Source organism: Euprymna scolopes, chromosome 12, assembly GCF_053919585.1.
Source record: "Euprymna scolopes isolate OS-2025 chromosome 12, ASM5391958v1, whole genome shotgun sequence".
In the NCBI taxonomy this organism is placed as follows: Eukaryota; Metazoa; Mollusca; class Cephalopoda; order Sepiida; family Sepiolidae; genus Euprymna; species Euprymna scolopes.
In genome coordinates, this window is record NC_136493.1 from 72865950 (window position 1) to 72886941 (window position 20992).

Here is a 20992-nt window from a genome sequence, read left to right on the forward strand (position 1 = left end):
ATCATGCAAGCCTCATAGTATCTGCACATTTCATATTTATCATTGTTTGAGATTCACTCACATTTATGTAAATAAATAATTGCTTACCTTGAGTTTCTGCCTGTAAAGAATCTATTAATTCTTCAGATGCTTCATCTGGAATTCTGTCTTGCAGTTGAGGAGAAAGTGCCAAACGAGCCCCTACTCCATCATTACCATTGTCATCATTTATGTCATCATAGCCAATAGCTGATAAACGGTCAACGCCAGGCTTGTAACCTTGCAATCGATTAGCGACAATGTCAGGAATAACGTAATCGGCTAATTCATTAATAGTTTGGCTATCCCCATCTGAATTTTCTTGTGTCTTGTCTACACTGTAATTGCTTTCCAACAATCTTTCCAAATTGTCAAGATACTGTTTGAGTTCCTTGGCATTCATTGCTGCATTATCAGATGATGATGATGCGTCTCTCTTCATTGCCGTGATGTCGTTAGTGGACAACTCAAAAGGTGGCAGCAGAGCGTCATCAGACACAAACATACGTGAGGAATCTTGTAGATCTCTCAGCATTTCAGTATTAGCTTGTTCGGGATACACATCTTCTGCATAGTTCGCAATAAGATTCGTATCCATGGGACCACTAGCACGCCGGCTTGGTAATGCCGGTTTATCAAAGTATTTGTGTATATTCACAAGCTCGTCTCGTTTATCCGATTTAGGATAGTTAAGATACGGTAGAGACGACAATGAATAAGGTGTTTTATAGGTTGTGCTCGATAGATCATCGATGAGAGAGTCTAGATTTTTACCAGCGAGCTGATCATTGCTAGACAATTGTTCAGTCCTGTGTGCAGAGCAATCGATTGGTTCGAAACCGTCGTGGTCAGATATCAATAAGTTTTGGATAATGCATTGGGCATAAGTGTCTTGCCAGGTGTAACCGTTTAAGAGCAACTTCATAATTTCGTCTTCTAACTGACCGATGCGTTCTGGATTGGACAACTCATAATTGGGTAGATCAGTAGGTAGCTCTCCTTTCATAGCACAAACTCCAAATAAATGATCTGAAATGGAGAAAGAAAAATAATCAAGAAAAAAAAATAACATTTTGCTAGTTTAAGAATTCTTTGCGTGCTCATCTTTTTCTCTATGTGTGCATTTTTTTTTTTTTTTAATTTTAAATATCCAAAACATTCCTCTTTATATTAGTCGGCTTTTATTCTTTTCTATAGTTGTTGGGACTTTATTTTGTAAAAGTTTTACCAATAATGTTAACCTATTGTAATAAGTGGCATTATCACTAGTTATCTCCCTTGTAGGAGATCATCTCCCTTGAATAAAATTATGTACGATATTGATAACTACACAGAGTCTTCAATATATTTACCAGGAAATTAAAAGCTTGTATAACTGTGTAATCTAAACGGTATTTCGTGTTTTGTTACAATAATGTTTATTTGTTATTGTTGTTGCTGTTGTTGTAAGAGAAATAATAATATAAGTAGTATTATAATTCTGACACTTGCTTAACATATTTTTGATGCTATAGATGGAGAGGTTATAGAAAAAGATTATAGTCACGTGTATATTTTAGTTAATTTTAGCTAGACTTAATAAAATGGCTTATAGTGTTCCCTTATATATGAATTTATTAAATATGCAAGTAATACATAGTAAATAGGAAAGCAATAAACATAAAGTTACGTATCGTCAAAAAACACAAGTACACACGGGCTATTATCCAATAGTTTTATTAGTATATTCGCTGCATTTATTATTTCAAGGATGTTTAGTAAACTACTAAACTTTGTTGTTAATCTAACATTTGTAAGAATGTTAGCAGCAGTTGAAGTAGTGGTTGAAATAATAGTAGTCGTAGTAGGATGCAAAATACATTTATTTCCACTGTATTTCTTCCTTTTCTTTTATATTTGTCTTACAGTGCCGTATTCTCACCTACTGCATGAATTCCTACTGATCCCCTCTTCCATTAACAAGACCAATAACCATTAGTCGCGTGTTCTCATGTAATGAATGAATGCGTGAATGTAGGATTGACATGAGATTCTTAAAGATAAACTAAAATAACCAAAAAATGGGCTGAAATGACTTAAATAAATAAAAAGTAAATGACTTAGAATGACCTTAATGAACTTAAGAATGACTTGAATGACCTTAAGAATGACTTGAATGCTTAAAAAATAACTGGAATCCTTCAAAAACAACTTGAATGATCTGGAGAATGACTTGACTGACTTTGAGACTGACCAGTTGTAAAGTGGATGATTATTTTACATTAAATTAATACAGAAAAGTGATCCCTCATTTTATATCACAAAGTTACAAACATAAGTACAGCATGTAGTAAGAAAGATACTACACTTTGATCTTGGCCAAAAGGCCAAGAAAAGGGTATTTATTTGCTCCCCCACCGAGCAAATTAGGCACAAGGCCGATTTTTAATGTGAGGAGTGAAGGGGAAATGGGGACTAACTCCCCGGGGAGTAGGGGAGCTGGATAGTGACAATTGCTATGAAAGGTTGCCCCTACATTGACCAAGGTCTCATATGTGGGGGCAGCCCCACATATGGTATTTGCTTGCAGTATCTGCTGGAACATATACCACACTTTGAGATATTAAATTTTTTATTCACAGGAAGAAAAATACAATTGGGAAAATGAGCAAAAGACATAGGCAAAAGGCCAACTCAAAAAGAAGGGGGGGATGGTGAGGACACTTTGATCTTGACCAAAAGGCCAAGAAAAGCTTAAAAAGCTAAGAACAGCATGTAGTAACAACAGACCTTTGATCTTAACCAAAAAGGTCAAGCACAAAAGTGTTACGGACAGACCGACCGACCGACCGACCGATGGAGTGACTTATAGAGTCGCTTGCATGCGACTAACAATGAAAATGGAAAGCATATTAATGTCCTTTTTAATCATTTCGAAGAGTGTAACTTTTCAGTAGATATATAACCTACTAAATAACTGATTAACATTAACCACTCATGCGAGGTCACAGAAATACCTGGTTTAGGACCCAGGCGCAGGGCGAACCCTCTCGGTGCTGATGGACCCGTAAATCTTCCGAGGTCATTCATCTAGGAGAAGGAAAACTCTGAAGGGGAGGGAAGCCTCTTCAGTCCCGGATGACAACCTTCCTAGAGTTGGTAACTCAAACAAATTACCGGTTGGCAAACCTAAACTGCTTAAAGGGGAGATAGGCACTGTCTGTTCTACAAGTAATTTGATGGTGAATGCTCTTACAAACTACAAGCACTTGTACCCTCTCAACGTGAATACCTCCGACAAACCCGACAAGCAGCTAAATCCCACCCCTTCACAGTAGAGATCCGTAGGTGTAAGAAAGCCTTCTACTCCAATAATTTCTTCTCCAGAACTACTAGACTTTGAAACCACCTTCTGGGATTCTGCTTTCCCAACTGTACTGACATGCAGAAGTTCAAATGTAATGTGAACGGACATCTTGCTATTCATCTCCCTTCATAATATTCCTGCAACTTATGTTCCCGATAGTAGCCCTCTACTTTAAAGTGGCACTGTGCCTTGTTTGGGGTTAACATTGAATTAAAAAAAAAAGGAAGATATCTTCAATAGTCCTTTTTTTTTACGACATAATCATCTGCAATATTCCACCTGTTACGATCCAATTTGGCCTTCGGGACAAGATCAAAGTGTAGTGTCTGTTCTTCAGATGCTGCGCTTCAATTTCTTGTTCTCTGTCAGTGGAGGAGAAATCCTTCACGACTGAGAAAATTTTTATTTTTGTTCCTTTTCTCCACGTTAAAAAACGACCCTGGTGTCTAACTGTCCCGTGGGGAGGCATTGTAAATAGGAATATACAATGAATCAAATAGTTCCATATAAACATGATTCAAATGACTGAGCGCACTTTGTACTAAAACATTATCATTATTAATTCGTATATAAAAAATAATAAAAACGAATATAAAGAGTACCGAGCATATGGCCGGGTGACGCATGCTTCTATCTTATGTATTGTAATAGGTTAATGTAATTCGTATTAAAAATGGTCGTCTTGCAAATATATATCTTAACGTGGACATTGAAAGAAAATATGTATTTTAGTTTTGTAAGAGATTTTTTGTGTATTTCTCTTAAAGGAAGACACGGTAAGGAGTTTATTGAAACTGAAAGCTTAATAGATAAGTGCAAATGTATCGAAATAATCCATCAGTTAGAAATAACAAACAGCCGCTTACATCCTCGCAAATATATAGCCCGGAATAGCAAGCAAACAGATATTATTTAAAGAGAAAATAATTTCAATTAGTTGCGAAAAATAAAATTATTTTACCGAATATCACGAGGCGCAAGTAATGTTTAAGAAGTAATAATTTATTGTAAACAAATGTAATTAGTTAGCTGATATCCATATTAGGTAAAAGTATCGAAGTTTATTTTTATTTACTAAGGGCGTAAACTAACGCTTCTATTTAAGCCAGTAAAGCAAAAGCAAATGCATCCACTGTAATAATATTGCTGGCTGTAATAGGTATAAAAAAACAACTTCTGCAGAATATATAATATTCTTATAAAAAACATGATAGAACTGTTAGCATATTTTACACACACACACACACATATATATATATATATATATATATATATATATATATATATATATATATATATATATATATATATATAGCAAGCCGCCCCGTCGTAAAATACGCTAACAAATTATATTTTAATTTATTCAGATTCCGCATTTTAATAAATGCGAAATCTGAATGAATTAAAATATAATTTTTATATATACAGCCGATTCTCTATCGATTGTCATATTGCACCTTATATTTAGTAGTGATTTCCAAAATAAAAAAATGACTAGAATCGAAAGCAAAACATATAGCTCTCCAACCTTCCGTTAGCGTATGATCTAAATCCATACGTATACAAAAACTGCAAAAAAACAAACAAAAAAAAAAAACAAAACAAAAAAAAGAACCGTTTTTTGACGTATACATTTTAATTAGCGCATGCACAGAAAATAATGGGTATAGTCAACTTACACCAGGCCAAGACTGTTGTATGAGGGAGTAACAAGAGTTTCCACCGTCTCGAGTTTCGTCCCTTACCTGTCTACGTTTTTGCTTTGTTTTTTACCAATGATAAATAAAGACGCCATTATGTAAAAGTCTATCGATCGTTATGTCTTTTTTAATCCATTGACATCCTCAATAAGATAATGACACATGGCAGCAGCGGTGGGATGAAAAGAGTCCAAGTAAGATGTAGAAAAGAATAAGAAGCGGAAAGTTATTTGCAGAAACAGATAAGTAACTTTATTGTTCTTGTTTCAAATTCTAATTTATACGTACGTCACGTGGACGAGAAAAATATGTCCGAAGCGGATATAGAAGAAACAAATAGACCAGTAGCTGGCATAATGCCTCTGGCGCCCCTACGTATGGAAGACAATTTAGCGGCGAATTGGAAGTTGTTTAAACTGAAATGGTATAACTACGCCATTATTACGTGTTTGGCGAAACAGTCATTACAATATCAGAGGTCACTCGTGCTTCAGACGACGCATTGAAAGTTTACTACGAGTTTCAATTTTCAACATCCGAGGACAAAAGAACGCCCACCAAAATTATTCAGACATTTGATAAATATGCTATAGGGGAAACAGGTGACACCTACGAGCGTTATGCATTTCATTCTAGAAAGAAAAGAGAATCAGAAACTGTGGAATCTTTTATTATGGCACTTCGGACGTTGATAAAAACGTGCAATTTTTGCAACAATTGCGTTTCATCAGTACTCAGAGATCAAGTAGTACTGGGAATACACAACCCCCAGACACAAGCTGAGTTATTGAAAATAAGACAGACTTACAAAAATGTATTGCCATCTGTAAGCTGTCTGAAAATACTACAGTTCAGTCCAGAATCCTAAGGCCTGAAGGAGTGAACAGGGTTGATTGTAAACCCAGGAGAAAGATATCGGCACAATCTGACAGAGAGTGTATTGTGGCATTGAGCGAGCAAAGAGTTATGTCCTGCATTTGGTAAAACCTGTTATAAATGTAAGGAAAAAGAAACACTTTGCTGTGAAATGCAAAGTATCAAGGAAAAAGAAGGTGCAGACGGTCAAAACCCAACATTATGACCAGGAAAACGACAGTAGTAGTTGTTCAAACTATGAACATGTAGACAGCGTAACAATTAAGGAAAAGGTGAATGCTGTAAGTCAAGAGGTGATAAAAGCGGAAATGATGGTGAAAGGAAAACCAATTGCCTTTCAGCTCGATAGTGGAGCGTCCGTGAACATATTGAATGAGAAACACGTGATTGGAAAAACACTGGAACATTCAAATAAAACTCTTGTCATGTGGAATGGAGCAGAAGTGAAGCCAGTGGAAAGGGGTCGAGTAAAAATGATAAATCCCAACACTGGACAAAAATATGCAATCAAGTTTGTCATTGTGAAAGAGGATTTCCATTCCTTACTTGGAGCAAATGCAATCCAGAAAATGGAACTTGACACAATCAATAACGACAAATTCAAAATGGAACTTGTCACAATCAATGACCACAAATTCAAAATGGAACTTGTCACAATCAATGACGACAAATTCAAAATGGAACTTGTCACAATCAATGACGACAAATTCAAAATGGAACTTGTCACAATCAATGACGACAAATTCAAAATGGAACTTGTCACAATCAATAACGACAAATTCAAAATGGAACTTGTCACAATCAATGACCACAAATTCAAAATGGAACTTGTCACAATCAATGACGACAAATTCAAAATGGAACTTGTCACAATCAATGACGACAAATTCAAAATGGAACTTGTCACAATCAATGACGACAAATTCAAAATGGAACTTGTCACAATCAATGACGACAAATTCAAAATGGAATTTGTCACAATCAATGACCACAAATTCAAAATGGAACTTGTCACAATCAATGACGACAAATTCAAAATGGAACTTGTCACAATCAATGACGACAAATTCAAAATGGAACTTGTCACAATCAATGACGACAAATTCAAAATGGAACTTGTCACAATCATAACGACAAATTCAAAATGGAACTTGTCACAATCAATAACGACAAATTCAAAATGGAACTTGTCACAATCAATAACGACAAATTCAAAATGGAACTTGTCACAATCAATAACGACAAATTCAAAATGGAACTTGTCACAATCAATAACGACAAATTCAAAATGGAGCTTGTCACAATTAATAACGACAAATTCAAAATGGAATTTGTCACAATCAATAACGACAAATTCAAAATGGAATTTGTCACAATCAATAACGACAAATTCAAAATGGAACTGGTCACAATCAATAACGACAAATTCAAAATGGAACTTGTCACAATCAATAACGACAAATTCAAAATGGTCGCCAAAGTTTCCCAAATGAATGAATCCATCAGTCAGTACTCAGACAGCAACACGGAGAATATGGTATTCTCTGTGTTGCTGGCACTTAAGGACAAGCTAAAAGTCGAGTTAGAAAAACTGGTTAAGAAGAATGTTATTGAGCCAGTGAGTGAGGCAGCACCATGGGTAAGTGCTTTAGCACTGGTAGTTAAGAAAAATGGAAGCCTACGGATATGCATAGACCCAAGACCACTGAATAAAGTTTGAAGAGGGAACATTTTCAGTTAGCTACACTGGACGATTTACTACCAGAACTGGCTGACAACAAGGTATTTTCTACTCTGGATTTACAAGATGGATTTTGACATGTAAAATTAGATGAAGCCAGCAGTCGCTTAACAACATTTTCTACATCATATGGTAGGTTCCGGTTAAAGTTTTACCTTTCAGGATTGCTCCATTATCGAAGATATTTCAAAAGACCCTTTTTAACAATGTGCCCGGGTGGTTAACAAAGAGGATGATCTTCTGGTGATTGAGAAGGGTAAAACGATGGAAGAAGCAACAATTGATCATGACCAAAAACTCAGGAAACTGTTGCCGAGATGTCGTGATCGTGGGATGCGATTGAATGCTGAAAAATTGAACCTACGACAAACGTCTATATCTTTCCTGGGACACATGATTACCAGTGATGGTTTACGTCCTGATCCTGGAAAGGTAAGAGCCATAAAAGATATGCCGTGTCCAACAGATGTCAAGGGAGTGCAACGATTGGTTGAATTCGTAAATTACCTGGCAAAATTTCTACCACACATATCTGACGTGATGACCCCAATTAGAAATTTAGTGAAGGCAGATGTGCCATGGACATGGTCCCAAATTCATGAAGAGGCTTTTAGGAAAATTAAAGAGTTAGTGAGTGAGGCACCAGTATTAAGATACTATGACCTCAACAAATCTTTGGTCATTCAATGCGATGTAAGTGAGAAGAGCATGGGGGCTGCACTACTGCAAAAGGGTCAACCCCTAGCCTATATCAGCCGTGCACTGACTGACACAGAAACTCGGTATGTGCAGATTGAGAAGGAACTACTAGCAGTAGTCTGCACATGTGAACGGTTTCACCAATATACGTTTCCTCGACAGATAACAGTACTAACTGATCATAAGCCACTGGAAACGATCATGAAAAAAGAATTGGTGAAATGCCCAAAACGACTGCAAAATATGCTGATGTGACTACAGGCTTACGATGCTACAGTTTTGTGCCACCCAGGTAAGAAAATGTTCCTTGCAGACACGATATCAAGAGCATATATCTATGGATTGGGTGGTGAATATATGGCCGATGAAGATGATGTCAAGGAAGCAGAATATATTCCTGTAACAGAGAGAAGGCTGCTTGAACTGCGCTCAGCCATGAAGGAAGACAGTTACAGCAAGTAATTCTGGAAGGATGGCCAGAAGACAAAATACATCTTCACCCAGAAGTGAGACCATATTTTAATATGCAGAGTGAAATGGCGGTGCAAGATGGTTTAATTTTCAGAGGAAATTGGGTAGTGGTCCCACTGACACAGCAGGGTGTGTTGAAAGAAAAGCTCCATTCCACACACATGACAGACCCTCGGCGAAAGTGGGAATAGATCTCTTTAAGTTTGCGAATAGAGATTATCTCTGCACAGTTGATTACATGAGCAACTTTTGGGAAATTGATCATCTTCTCAATACACAAGCAAAGACAGTGATAACTAAACTGAAACACCATTTTGCACGACATGGAATACCAGATCAGGTGGTAACTGATAATGGGCCTCAATTTAGTAGCCAGGAATTTTCTACCTTTGCAAAAAAAGTGGTGTTTTACACGTACACCGGTCAGTCCATGCAATAGCAGTAAAGATGGCAAAAACCTTTTCCGGAAAGCAATGGAAGATAAGGCTGACCCATACCTAGCAATGTTGGATCACAGGAACATGCCAGGCAGGGGTCTCTTATCACCAGCTCAGAAGCTGATGTCAAGGAGAACAAAAACACTTCTCGCAACCAGAGAGGATTTACTCAAGCCAGAATTGCCCAAAAATCTAAGAAAATTGTGAAGCAAGACCGCAGAAGGCAAGAACATTCTTTCAACCACAAAGTGAAATCACTGAAACCATTGTATCCTGGAGATGTAGTATGGATGAAACCACACATAAATGAAAAAAAGAGTGGAGAAAAGCAGTGGTAGGGAGGAGACTGGATGAGCGATCATACCATATAAAAAGTGTATGAAGAATTATATCGACGGAATAAAGTAGATTTGAAGAAAACTGCAGAGACACCCCTACTCACATCAGTAATACACCAGCCATATGAAGTGTAGAGCTAGTTACTCAAGAATGCATGGCGAGGTACAGAAGAAATATGCACAGAACCACCTCAATATGAAGGTGAAATAAGAGAAAGCCCAAACCCGACCTCATCCCCAACAAAATCAAGCCCAAAAAAGTTGGGGACAACACGGTCGGGAAGAAGAGTAAGAGATCCTGTGAGATTCAGTGATTTCACAACATAAGTGGAAGGGCAGAATAATCCCTGTTAGGTATGACGGTAGTCAGCCCAATGAATGCCTAGATCACTATATTTTATAGACTCTGTTTTCATTCTTAGACATTTTTTTTTGTTCTGTTTTGTCATTGAGAAAAGGGAAGATGTTGCATGAGGGACTAACAAGAGTTTTCACCGTCTCAAGTTGTGTCCCTTACCAGTGTACGTTTTGCTTTGTTTTTTACCAATGATAAATAAAGACGCCATTATGTAAAAGCCGATCGATCGTTATGTCTTTTCTAATCCATTGACATCCTCAATAAGATAATGACACAAAGACTAATATTTTCCCTTTAATTTGAACCTTTTAGTAGCTATTTTACCAACTAAAAATCGTATATATTAAATTTCGACCCTGTAGACCAAATATTAAGCGAGGAGTTTGGTAGAGACTTTTCACACACAGCGACAATGTCACTTTTATATATATAGCAGGCCACCCGGCATTGTCCTGTCATAAAATATGCTTAAATATGATATTATCATTTATGCAGATTTCATATTTATCATCATAACTCAAATTATCTATTGATTATTATATTTTCTCCAATATATATATAGAAATAATTTCAAAGGTTTTAAAAAATACTACTTCGCTGCCATCAGCTGGAATCGAAATAAAAACAGTAAGCGCTCTGGTCATAGTCGTTAGTTAGCGACCCCCCTCTGTAGAAAAGTGCCTAGTTAAAGGTGAAGATGTTACTGTTTTAGCCAATTTTTCGATATTTGTCAAAACATTACTGATCTTGGTAAAATCCGTCGCCTCTGTCGAAAGTTTTAGGCAGACATGCAAACATACATACATAGATACATTTATGCATTGGTAACTAAAAGTTTTCGATCCAAACCGATTAAAAACCTTGCTCTATCTCTGAATACCCTTTACGTAAAATTTCAAATGTTTAGACCAGAAATTGTCTGAGTAATTAGGTAGAGACTACAGAGGTCAAATTTTCTTTAACTTTGACCCCTATTATAACCCCCTAAACTGTATTGTTTGGGACTCAAATCAAGTTATTAAGTTAGATCCATGTCCAAGGAACCTATATCTAAAATTTCAAGTGTTTAGACCCAAAATGGTTGGAGGAGTTTGGTAGAGTTCTCAAAGGTCAAATCATTGAACTTTGACCCCTTAACAGCCAAATTTCTGTCCGAAAACCGATCACAAAGATTTTCCCAAATCTCAGTACTATCAAATTTCGAGTCTGTATGCTTAAAATTGACAAAGTTATTGCGTAGGGAAATGTACACAGACAGACACACAGACACGTTCACTTTTATAGATATACTAGCATGGGTGTTTGGAGGTGTATGCTGAGGAAAAAAAGAAAAAAGTACATTTTTTTAACTTTGACCCCTGTTATGACCCGTTACGATTTATTGTTTTGGGCTCAAATCAAGTTGTTAAGTAAGATCCATGTCCACGGAACCTTTATTTAAAATTTCAAGTGTTTAGACACAAAATTGTCGGAGGAGTTTGGTACAGTTCTCAAAGGTCAAATCGTTAAACTTTGGCCCTTTAACAGCCAAATTTCTGGACGAAAACCGATCACATAGATTGTCCCAAATCTCAATACCCTGTATATTAAATTTCGAGTCTCTAGACTAAAAATTGACAGAGTTATTGCGTAGGGAAATGTACACAGACGGACACACAGACAGACACAGAGACACGTTCACTTTTATAGATATATAGATAGACTAGACTACCCGTGATCCATTGTTTTAGATAAGCTATGGAATTAATGTATGAGCGTGACACTTATGACGTGAAGAAAATAGTTTTTGTGACATAACAGAAACATTTCTATGAAAGTATATTAAAATGAAAAAGAATATAGATAGATTTCTATGAGTCGCTTTGTTTATAATTGTTTATTTTTGAAAAAATAACTTACAGCCATTGAGTTATAGGTGGTTTGTCATACTTATAGGTAAATGTGCATTGAACAGATACTATAATACTTCAAGTTAAATTCAAATTTTGATACATCTTTTTTAAATGAAATTGTTAGTTGAAAGTATAAAATAGTTAAAAACACTCTCCCCATGTTAAGAATGGCCTTTTAAATAGAAAATGGAAAAAAATGTAACTTTTTTCATTTATTTTAAGCAAACATTCATGACCCATTGGGTCAAATATTTAATTTATGTTAATAATAAGGTTAATAAAACTAATTAAGACAATATGGAAATGAATGATGTAAAAAAAAAAAAAGCAGACAGTATAAACAATTGTTTATTTGGATAATTGAAACACGAAAAAAAAAAAACAATTGGGACGCTGAAAACATACACATTAAAACAATACGTTTTATTGTGTTGATTATTTATTTGTAAAAAAAAACATTTTCGGGGTTATTCATTTATATTGGTATTGTAGAAGAAAATGTATGAATGTTTTAAAGAAAGGTGTATTAAAAAATGGAGAATAAATTAAAAAAAAAGGAAGAACGTGGGTAAATCGCCGTTGTAAAATGCTCTTATAGTTGTCAACGGGTCAAAGTTGATTTATTTGTAAGAAAATTGCGACAGTATAGTTGTAATACAGAATAGTTGCAAAATATCCCCACCCTTCCCATGTTAAATAATAATTTCTAAATAATAATGCTAATATTTCAGTCCGAAGGTCAAATTCTGCAAAAGTAGAAATTTGTGTTTATTTGTTTATGCTGTTATGGGTTTATGTTTACGTACACATGCGCAACCGGAAGTCGTAAACCGGATGTGTGGTTACAACACTCATTACAAGGTCATTTGAGTTTCATATATATATATATATATATAACAGGCTTCCTTAACTACCAGAGAGAAAAGTTGGTAGAGACCGCAGACGTCAATTTTTTTAAAACTTTGACCCCTAAACAGACAGTATTACTCATATATATATATATATATATATATATATATATATATATATATATATATATGTATACTAGCATTTCAGCCAGGAGTTGCCCGGGTGTTTGAAGTTGTATGTTAATCTTTGACCCCTATTATGACCCCTTAAGATTTATTGTTTTGGGCTCAAATCAAGTTATTAAGTTAGATCCATATCCAAGGAACCCAAATCTAAAATTTCAAGTGTTTATACCCCAAATTGTCGGAGGAGTTTGGTAGAGTCCTCAAAAGTCATATCGTTTATCTTTGACCCCTTAACAGCCAAATTCTGGCCGAAAACCGATCACGAAGATTTTCCCAAATCTCAGTGCCCTGCATATCAAATTACGAGTCTGTAGACTGAAAATTTACAGACTTATTGCGTAGGGAAATGTACACACACACAGAGAGACACACAACGCACAGACACGTTCACTTTTATATATATTCTAGCAGTTCCGCCTGTCTTTGCTCAGGCCCGATGTACTGTTCATAAGGTTATGTGCATATGTATATATTAAAAAGTGTGAATATGTAAAGTAATGCCTTTCTCTATAATAGTCTTAACTACCATAGAAAAAAGACAGACAGACATTTTCAACTTCATATATATATATGTATATATATATATACTAGCATTTCAGTCCGGCGTTGCCCGGGTGTTTGACTGTGTGTGTTGAGCAAAAAAAAAAAAAAAAAAAGTTGTAATAAGAAGGCAGGCTCGAATCCGTACCGCGAAGGAAGAAAAGAACGGGGGAAAACCTGATGTCTTTGCAGTTACGATTACCGCCAAACCGAAAGGTACGTAGGTTTTAATTAAGGCTAGACAATCGAAAAGAGGAGATGACCTTCAAAGATATCGGCGAAAAAAGCAACTCCTCCCCGTAGAAAAGTGCACAGTTTAAGGTGAAGATATTAATGTTTTTAACCAATTTTTCGATATTGTCGTAGGAAAGGTTCTACTTCAAAACGATACTGATCTTGTAAAAATCCGTCGCCTCTGTCGAAAGTCTTAAGCAGACATGCAAACATACATACATACATACATTTATATATTGGTAACTAAAAGTTTTCGACCCAATTAAAAAGCTTGCACTATCTCTGAATACCCTTTATGCAAAATTTCAAATGTTTAGACCAGAAATTGTCTGAGTCATTTGGTAGAGATCGCAGAGGTCATTTTTTTTTTAATTGACCCCTTTTATGACCCTTAAGATTTATTGTTTTGGGCTCAAATCAAGTTATTAAGTTAGATCCATGTCCAGGGAACCTATATCTAAAATTTCGAGTGTTTATACCCAAAATTGTCGGAGGAGTTTGGTAGAGTTCTCAAAGGTCCAATCGTTGAACTTTGACCCCTTAACAGCCAAATGTCTGACCGAAAACTGATTATAAAGATTTTTTCAAATCTCGGTACCTGTATATCAAATTTCGAGTCTGTAGACTTAAAATTTACAGACTTATTACGTAGGGAAATGTAGACAGAGACACAGACATGTTCCCTTCAGAATAATGGAATGAAAATATGAAGAATACTTCAGAATAATGGAATGAAAATATCTCTACTGGTATGCAAATTCAGTAATGTTCGGTCTTACAAAATATTATTAGATATAACATGTTAAATAAGACAATCCCAACCAAATAAAATTGCTCAATATCTACAAGATAGAGCTAACGAATCCAAATTTATATATTTAAATTTTATGTTTTGAAAAGGTTAATCTTCAAATATAGAAGTTTTTATTGTTTGAAAACAAAGAATACAATTGAATAAATCTATTTCCTCAACCCATACTTATTCATCTCCTCAGAGGAAAAATATTAGGAAATGTTTTTTTTGTGCACCTTATTTGCTAAAACCAATAAGCATAGGAAATTAAGGTTTTAAAAACATTTTAGATACATAGAATAAGGAAATTTGATATATGAGGGGATGAATAAACATAGAAAATTCATGGGTTAAGGAAATAGATTTATTCAATTGTATTCTTTATTTTCAAACAATAAAATAATTCTATATTTGCAAATAACTTTTTCAAATCATAAAATTTAAATACATAATTTTGATTATATATATATATATATATATATATATAACTACTTCATTTACTCAAATAAAATTAATATACGAAAATATAAATTTATGCGTAAACTTTAAGTATTTGATTCAAAAGTGCTCAATACGTAGGTAGAGCTAGTTAGTAAGTTATAAAATATATATGGCGATTAAGTTACACTGAATATTCCGCGTTTCATCCACTCTAGGACTCTTCAGGCTTATGCGCATAAACCTGAAGAGTCATAGAGTGGATGAAACGCGGAATATTCAGTGTAGCTTAATCGCCATATATATTTTATAACTTACTATATATATATATATATATATATATATATATATATATATATATATATATATATATATATACATACTAGTAGGCTGCCCGGCATTGAACGGTTGTAATATACACCTAAATATGATATGCTAGTTAGTACAGATTTCGTGTTTATTATATTATATCGGACCTAATATATTGTAATGATTTAAAAAGTTTTAAAAACTATGACTTGTGCGCCATCACCGAGAATCGAAACCAAAACGTTTAGCTTACGATTTACTTTTTCATTTGAGGTTAATGTCTGACCTATGAAGACATCTTTGTTGCAAGGCTAAAAATTAGAACATGTACGGATAGCTATTACTTTATGCATGCATATTTGTAATGCCGTCGTTCAACATTCACCTGGTAAATTTCATCTTTTTAATTTTCGCACTTTTGCACCGATTTTTCTCAGATAAAATCACAATATGAAGTTTCGCATAGGTTCAAATACTCTATACATTAAGTTTCATGTCTCTAGTCCAAAAATTGACAGAGGAGTTTGGTGGGCAAAATATTTTAAACAAATATATACGCATATATATATATATATATATATATATATATATATATATATATATATATATATATATATATACATATATATATTTCACCTTGCTCTTCTGTCTTTTCACCCTTTCCCGCGGTTTCAATATTTGCAGCGCTTATTAATTAACGCTCCTTGTCTTCCTCTTTAATTGTTAACCGAACATCCTTTAGTGAGTTATGAAAACCTTTTCTATTTTCTATTTTAATTTTTCAGTAAACATGATATGATTTCTATGATATTAATCGTTGATGCTTAATAATATCAATACGAAACCGAACTGAGATTTTCGATTTTTAAAGCTAATCGGCGATATATCATTTCTTTATTTATTAGAAGATAAACAGTTACATTTGGTCGCTACAAACAGCTATCTGTTTCAGTCAATGAGACTTCGTCAGGGGACCCTGAACCATTTGATGCTAAAGAAAAAAAGCAAAAAGAAATAAATAAGATTTTTTTTTCACTAGGAATCTATTCTCATTTTAATATTTTCTCGGTTAGTTAATGACCAATTATGGAACATCCATATTTCGACAACAACTTTATGCATATGTATGTGCTTATTTTTGTGTCTGCATTTTGACATTACTTTTTAAAATTAAGTGTTATCATACAATTTTATCCTCTCGTTATTTTTCGTTGTTAAAATTTACCTAAATTATTTAAAATACTTAATTCAAATTACTTGCATTTAAATTACTTAAAATTTACTTAAATTGGATATTCAATTATACGATTGTTAAATTTCATACTATAACTATACTATGTTTAAATTCATTTCCCTTTGTCTTATATACAGTATTCGATCACTATGTTTTATCATTTTGGGTTTTCTCTTGTTTTGCATTTGTTAAATTTACTTTTTATCTAGTTAACGTTTCACATATTTAGTTTTGAAAATTAATAATGTTCAAGTCATGTACGTTTCAATTTATTTTCAATTGATCTCATAAGAATATGTTATTGCTACACTTTATAACAATTTTCTGTGTGTGATGAACTGCTTTCTAGAGGAAACCGAAGAAATCTGTAAACATTAGCATTCATGTATATTCAAATTTGTTTTATTTCTGAAATTGCAAATTAGAAATTTAAATACAAAAAAAAAAAAATCCCTCCTCAGGCATAACTATCAAGTAAAGTAAATAGATAAAAATTCATTCAAATATTTCGACACAGAGTATTGTTGTTATACTCTCGTAATATTTACCCGCCAGTTTTTACGCTGGCAATCATTGTAGACGTGTAGGAGCAACGTTAGATGCTTTATCAAAGTGCATTTAGCCTTACATTGTAGAAATCGATGTCGCATTATGCGCATGTTTTTCAAATTAGACTTGCATTTATTTGTATAAATACATAAAAAATATTTCTAAAAATCAAGTCTAACATGAAACTGAAATAAAGTGTTAAGATAAGCCTATTTTAATAATGCATTATTGTTATATATATATATATATATATATATATATATATATATGTGTATATATGTATGTATGTGTGTGTGTGTGCGTGTGCGCGTGTGATATGTCTGATATTTTTATTTTTCGTTTGTGCAGATGTCTTCTTTCGTGTCTATTAAATGCTTTGCCCGTCGGTCTGTCACATTAACGTTTAAAATCACATTTCTGTTTGAACTAATGTTTTCCTCGCTGAACTCACAATTTGAATGGATGCATCTAAAGGTTTCCATTTATATTTTACACAATTTTAAAAACAGTTTTTCATTAAAAAAAGCGTTTAAATGTTTTTATTTCTGTTTTATTTTATTATTATTATTATTATTTTTTGATATTAGTTTTTTTTTTGGATCCAATTTGTTCACTTTTCTTAATCAACCTTTGGCCTCAATCCATTTTCTTTGTGAATCCACATGCAGACAAACGTGCAAGCACACAACCTCCCTGTCTCCGCTTCCTCATAACACTAGCCCCACCCCTTTGCTCCCACTTCCCTTTCCACATCTCCGTTTCTATTTCCCTTGGAGGAAAATAATTCTTTCACAAATAACCCATCTACAGCGATTCTATTCCACATCTTCTTCCTTCTCCCGACGTTATTTTGTCATCATTAAATGACCCGGGAAGAGATAGAACTTCTGCTCTCACTCTTTGGTTTACTCGAACTCTCCTGTAAACCCAGCAAGAGATTGCCTTCTTTATAAGACTTTCTATAGCTGTTACTATTTCATTTAACAAACTATTCACCAAGATCACCGTCGGTTATAACTATCAAGATCATCATTATCATCGCCATCAATCATAGTTATAAGAAGATCATCGACAGCATTAGGAATTATGTAACAAGATGTTTGCTAACATTGTGTTGAAATTTATGCATGTTGAAAAAAAAATTGTATTTAAATTTATGCGTGTTGCAAAAAAAGAAAAAAAAATTGTATTTAAATTTATGCGTGTTGCTATAATAGAAAACTTTTTTATTCAACTTTAGGCCTGTTGCTAAAATAGTAACAGAATTGTATTTAAATTTATGCGTGTTGCTATAAAAGAAAAAGAATTGTATTTAAATTTATGCGTGTTGCTATGAAAGAAAAAATTGTATTTACATTTATGCGTGTTGTAATATACAAAAAAAAATTGTATTTAAATTTATGCGTGTTACTAAAAAAGAAAAAATTGTATTTAAATTTATGCGTGTTGCTATAATAGAAAAAGAACTGTATTTACATTTATGCGTGTTGCTATAATAGAAAAAGAACTGTATTTAAATTTATGCGTGTTGCTATAATAGAAAACAATTGTATTTACATTTACACGTGTTGCTATAATAGAAAAAAATGTATTTAAATTTATACGTGTTGCTATAATAGAAAAGGAACTGTATTTAAATTTATGCGTGTCGCTATAATAAAAAGAACTGTATTTAAATTTATGCGCGTTGCTATAATCGAACAAAATTGTATTTAAATTTATACGTGTTGCTATAATAGAAAAAAATTGTATTTAAATTTATGCGTGTTGCTATAATTGTATTTCAATTTATGCGTGTTGTTATATTAGAAAAAGAATTGTATTTAAATTTATGCGTGTTGTTATATTAGAAAAAGAATTGTATTTAAATTTATGCGTGTTGCTATAACAGAAAAAAATTGTATTTAAATTTATGCGTGTTGCTATAATAGACAAAAATTGCATTTACATTTATACGTGTTGCTTTTTTTTTTTTTGACACAGTGATCACCACTTATCAAGGCCCGGAAGCCACTCAGGAATAAGGTATATTGCAAGTACATTACGTTAGTGAGGAGGTTTGCTTAAGTGTTTACTTAAGAGGGCGGTTCATAAGGAATTTGTTAACATTGGACTTGAAGACAACCAAGTTGTAGTCCAGAGGGAAGCAGGCAGACGGAACAGAGTTCCACAGGCGTGCAGTTCTAAGAAAGAAGCTTTGTTCATGGAATCCACGTTTTGTATTTAGGCACAGATATAGAGTGGGGGAACTTTTTCACAGTGGATTCAACTAGACGGGTGTTTTTCGTAAAAGATTGGCGAAGGGGGACCAGAGATTGGAGTTCAGACGAGCATCTGCCATGGAAATAACGATAAAACAAGGACAGGCTCGCAACGTCTCTTCTGTGGGAGAGAGGTTGCAGGGTAGAGAAAAGGGCATCCCCCACTAAGCCACGAAGTCTATTTTGTACTCTGTCAAGGCAGGATAGGCTGTTTTTAGCAGCTCCTACCCAGATATGGCAACAGTATTCCATCCTAGGACGTACTTGGCTTTTATATAGATAGAGAATTGCATCAGTAGTGAGATATCTTCTGGAGCGATAGAAGGATCCCACCATCTTTCCAGCGACCTTGGCAACAGACTTGATGTACGTGTTCCATTTCAGATCAGGAGTAAAGGTCAAACCCAGAAGCTTGTCAAAACACGGGGCCTCACCCAGACGAGAGCCATCCATCACAATTGATGCCAGCTGGGGATCAGATCGTTGATGATGTAAGGATAGGAGTTGGTTTTGGATGCATTAAAGGTAACCAGCCACATCTTCCCCCACTGAACCACGCGCTCGAGATCAGAGGAGAGAGAGAATCAGAGAGAACTTTGTCATTTACAGCCTTTGATATGTTGCCATAGATTGTCGTGTCATCAGCATAGATGTCAACGAATGATTTAAGTATGTGTTTATGGAGGTCATTGATGTAGATCAGGAAGAGAGTTGGCCCCAGGATTGACCCCTGAGGGACTCCAGCATTTATATTGCAGGCCTCCGATTTTTGTCCATCTACCACTACTCTTATGAGCCTATCAAAGAGAAATGATTTAATGATTGAGAAAACATTTCCAGTTATACCGTAGCTGGAAATCTTGTGAAGTAGACCCTTATGCCATACCTTGTCGAAGGCCTTTGATATGTCAAGAGCAATTGCCTTAGAAAGGAAGCCTTTGTCAAGAGATTCACTAATACTCTGGAATATAACCGTCAGCACATCTGCGGTAGATGTTGCAGAGCGGAAACCATATTGTGTGTCACTAAGAAGGTTATTCCTGCTGAGGTGGTTGACTATTTCTCTATTTAATATGGATTCCAGCAACTTACTCATAACACACAGGAGACTTATAGGTCTGTATTGAGACGGAGATGACCTATCACCTGAATTCTTAAATACAGGGCAAACTGATGAGGTCTTCCAGGGAGTCGGAAAGCACTTCTCCTTAATGCAGCGCTTAAATAGTTTCGTAAGTATGGGAGCAAGTTCTGGTTGAAGCTTTTTTAACACTATAATTGGGATGCTGTCAGGGCCAGTTGCTTTACTTGAATCTAGGTTCTTTATTAACTTGGCGATCTCATGCACGGATATTTGTATGTTACTTAGCTTGTTCTGTGTTATAGGAGGAAATATGGGGAGTTGATGGCCTTCGTCGCATAGGGTAGAATTAGCTGCAAAGTTCTTTGCAAATAGTTTGGCCTTGTCTGACGCTGAAGAGATGACCTCTGGTCCATTGATAATGGTTGGGATAGAACGCACACTTCTGTTCAGGATCCTATTTGTTATTTGCCAAAACTGGTGGGATCCAAGACGCTGATCAGCTACCTTGGATTTAACAGACTGGGCATATAGCTCTCTTGCATTTTTTATTACTCTTTTACAGTGGTTGCTGGCAGACCTGAAAGCAGCTTAAGTCTCTGCATCTATTACGTTGGTAGCTATGGAAAAAGCGATTTCTGTG

General features: G+C 34.7%; 1 protein-coding gene across 4 annotated transcripts in view; it reads right to left on the reverse strand.

Annotated features, from left to right (window-relative positions):
• LOC145291330 (receptor-type tyrosine-protein phosphatase N2-like) overlaps nt 1–20992 on the reverse strand; it is a 1723320-nt gene that overhangs the window by 1151533 nt on the left and 550795 nt on the right. For all 4 annotated transcript variants that reach the window (XM_080137086.1, XM_080137084.1, XM_080137087.1 and 1 more), the window contains exon 3: nt 88–1047. In XM_080137086.1, the coding sequence (XP_079993212.1) occupies nt 88–1047 (960 nt within the window). The remainder of the gene's footprint in view (nt 1–87; nt 1048–20992) is intronic.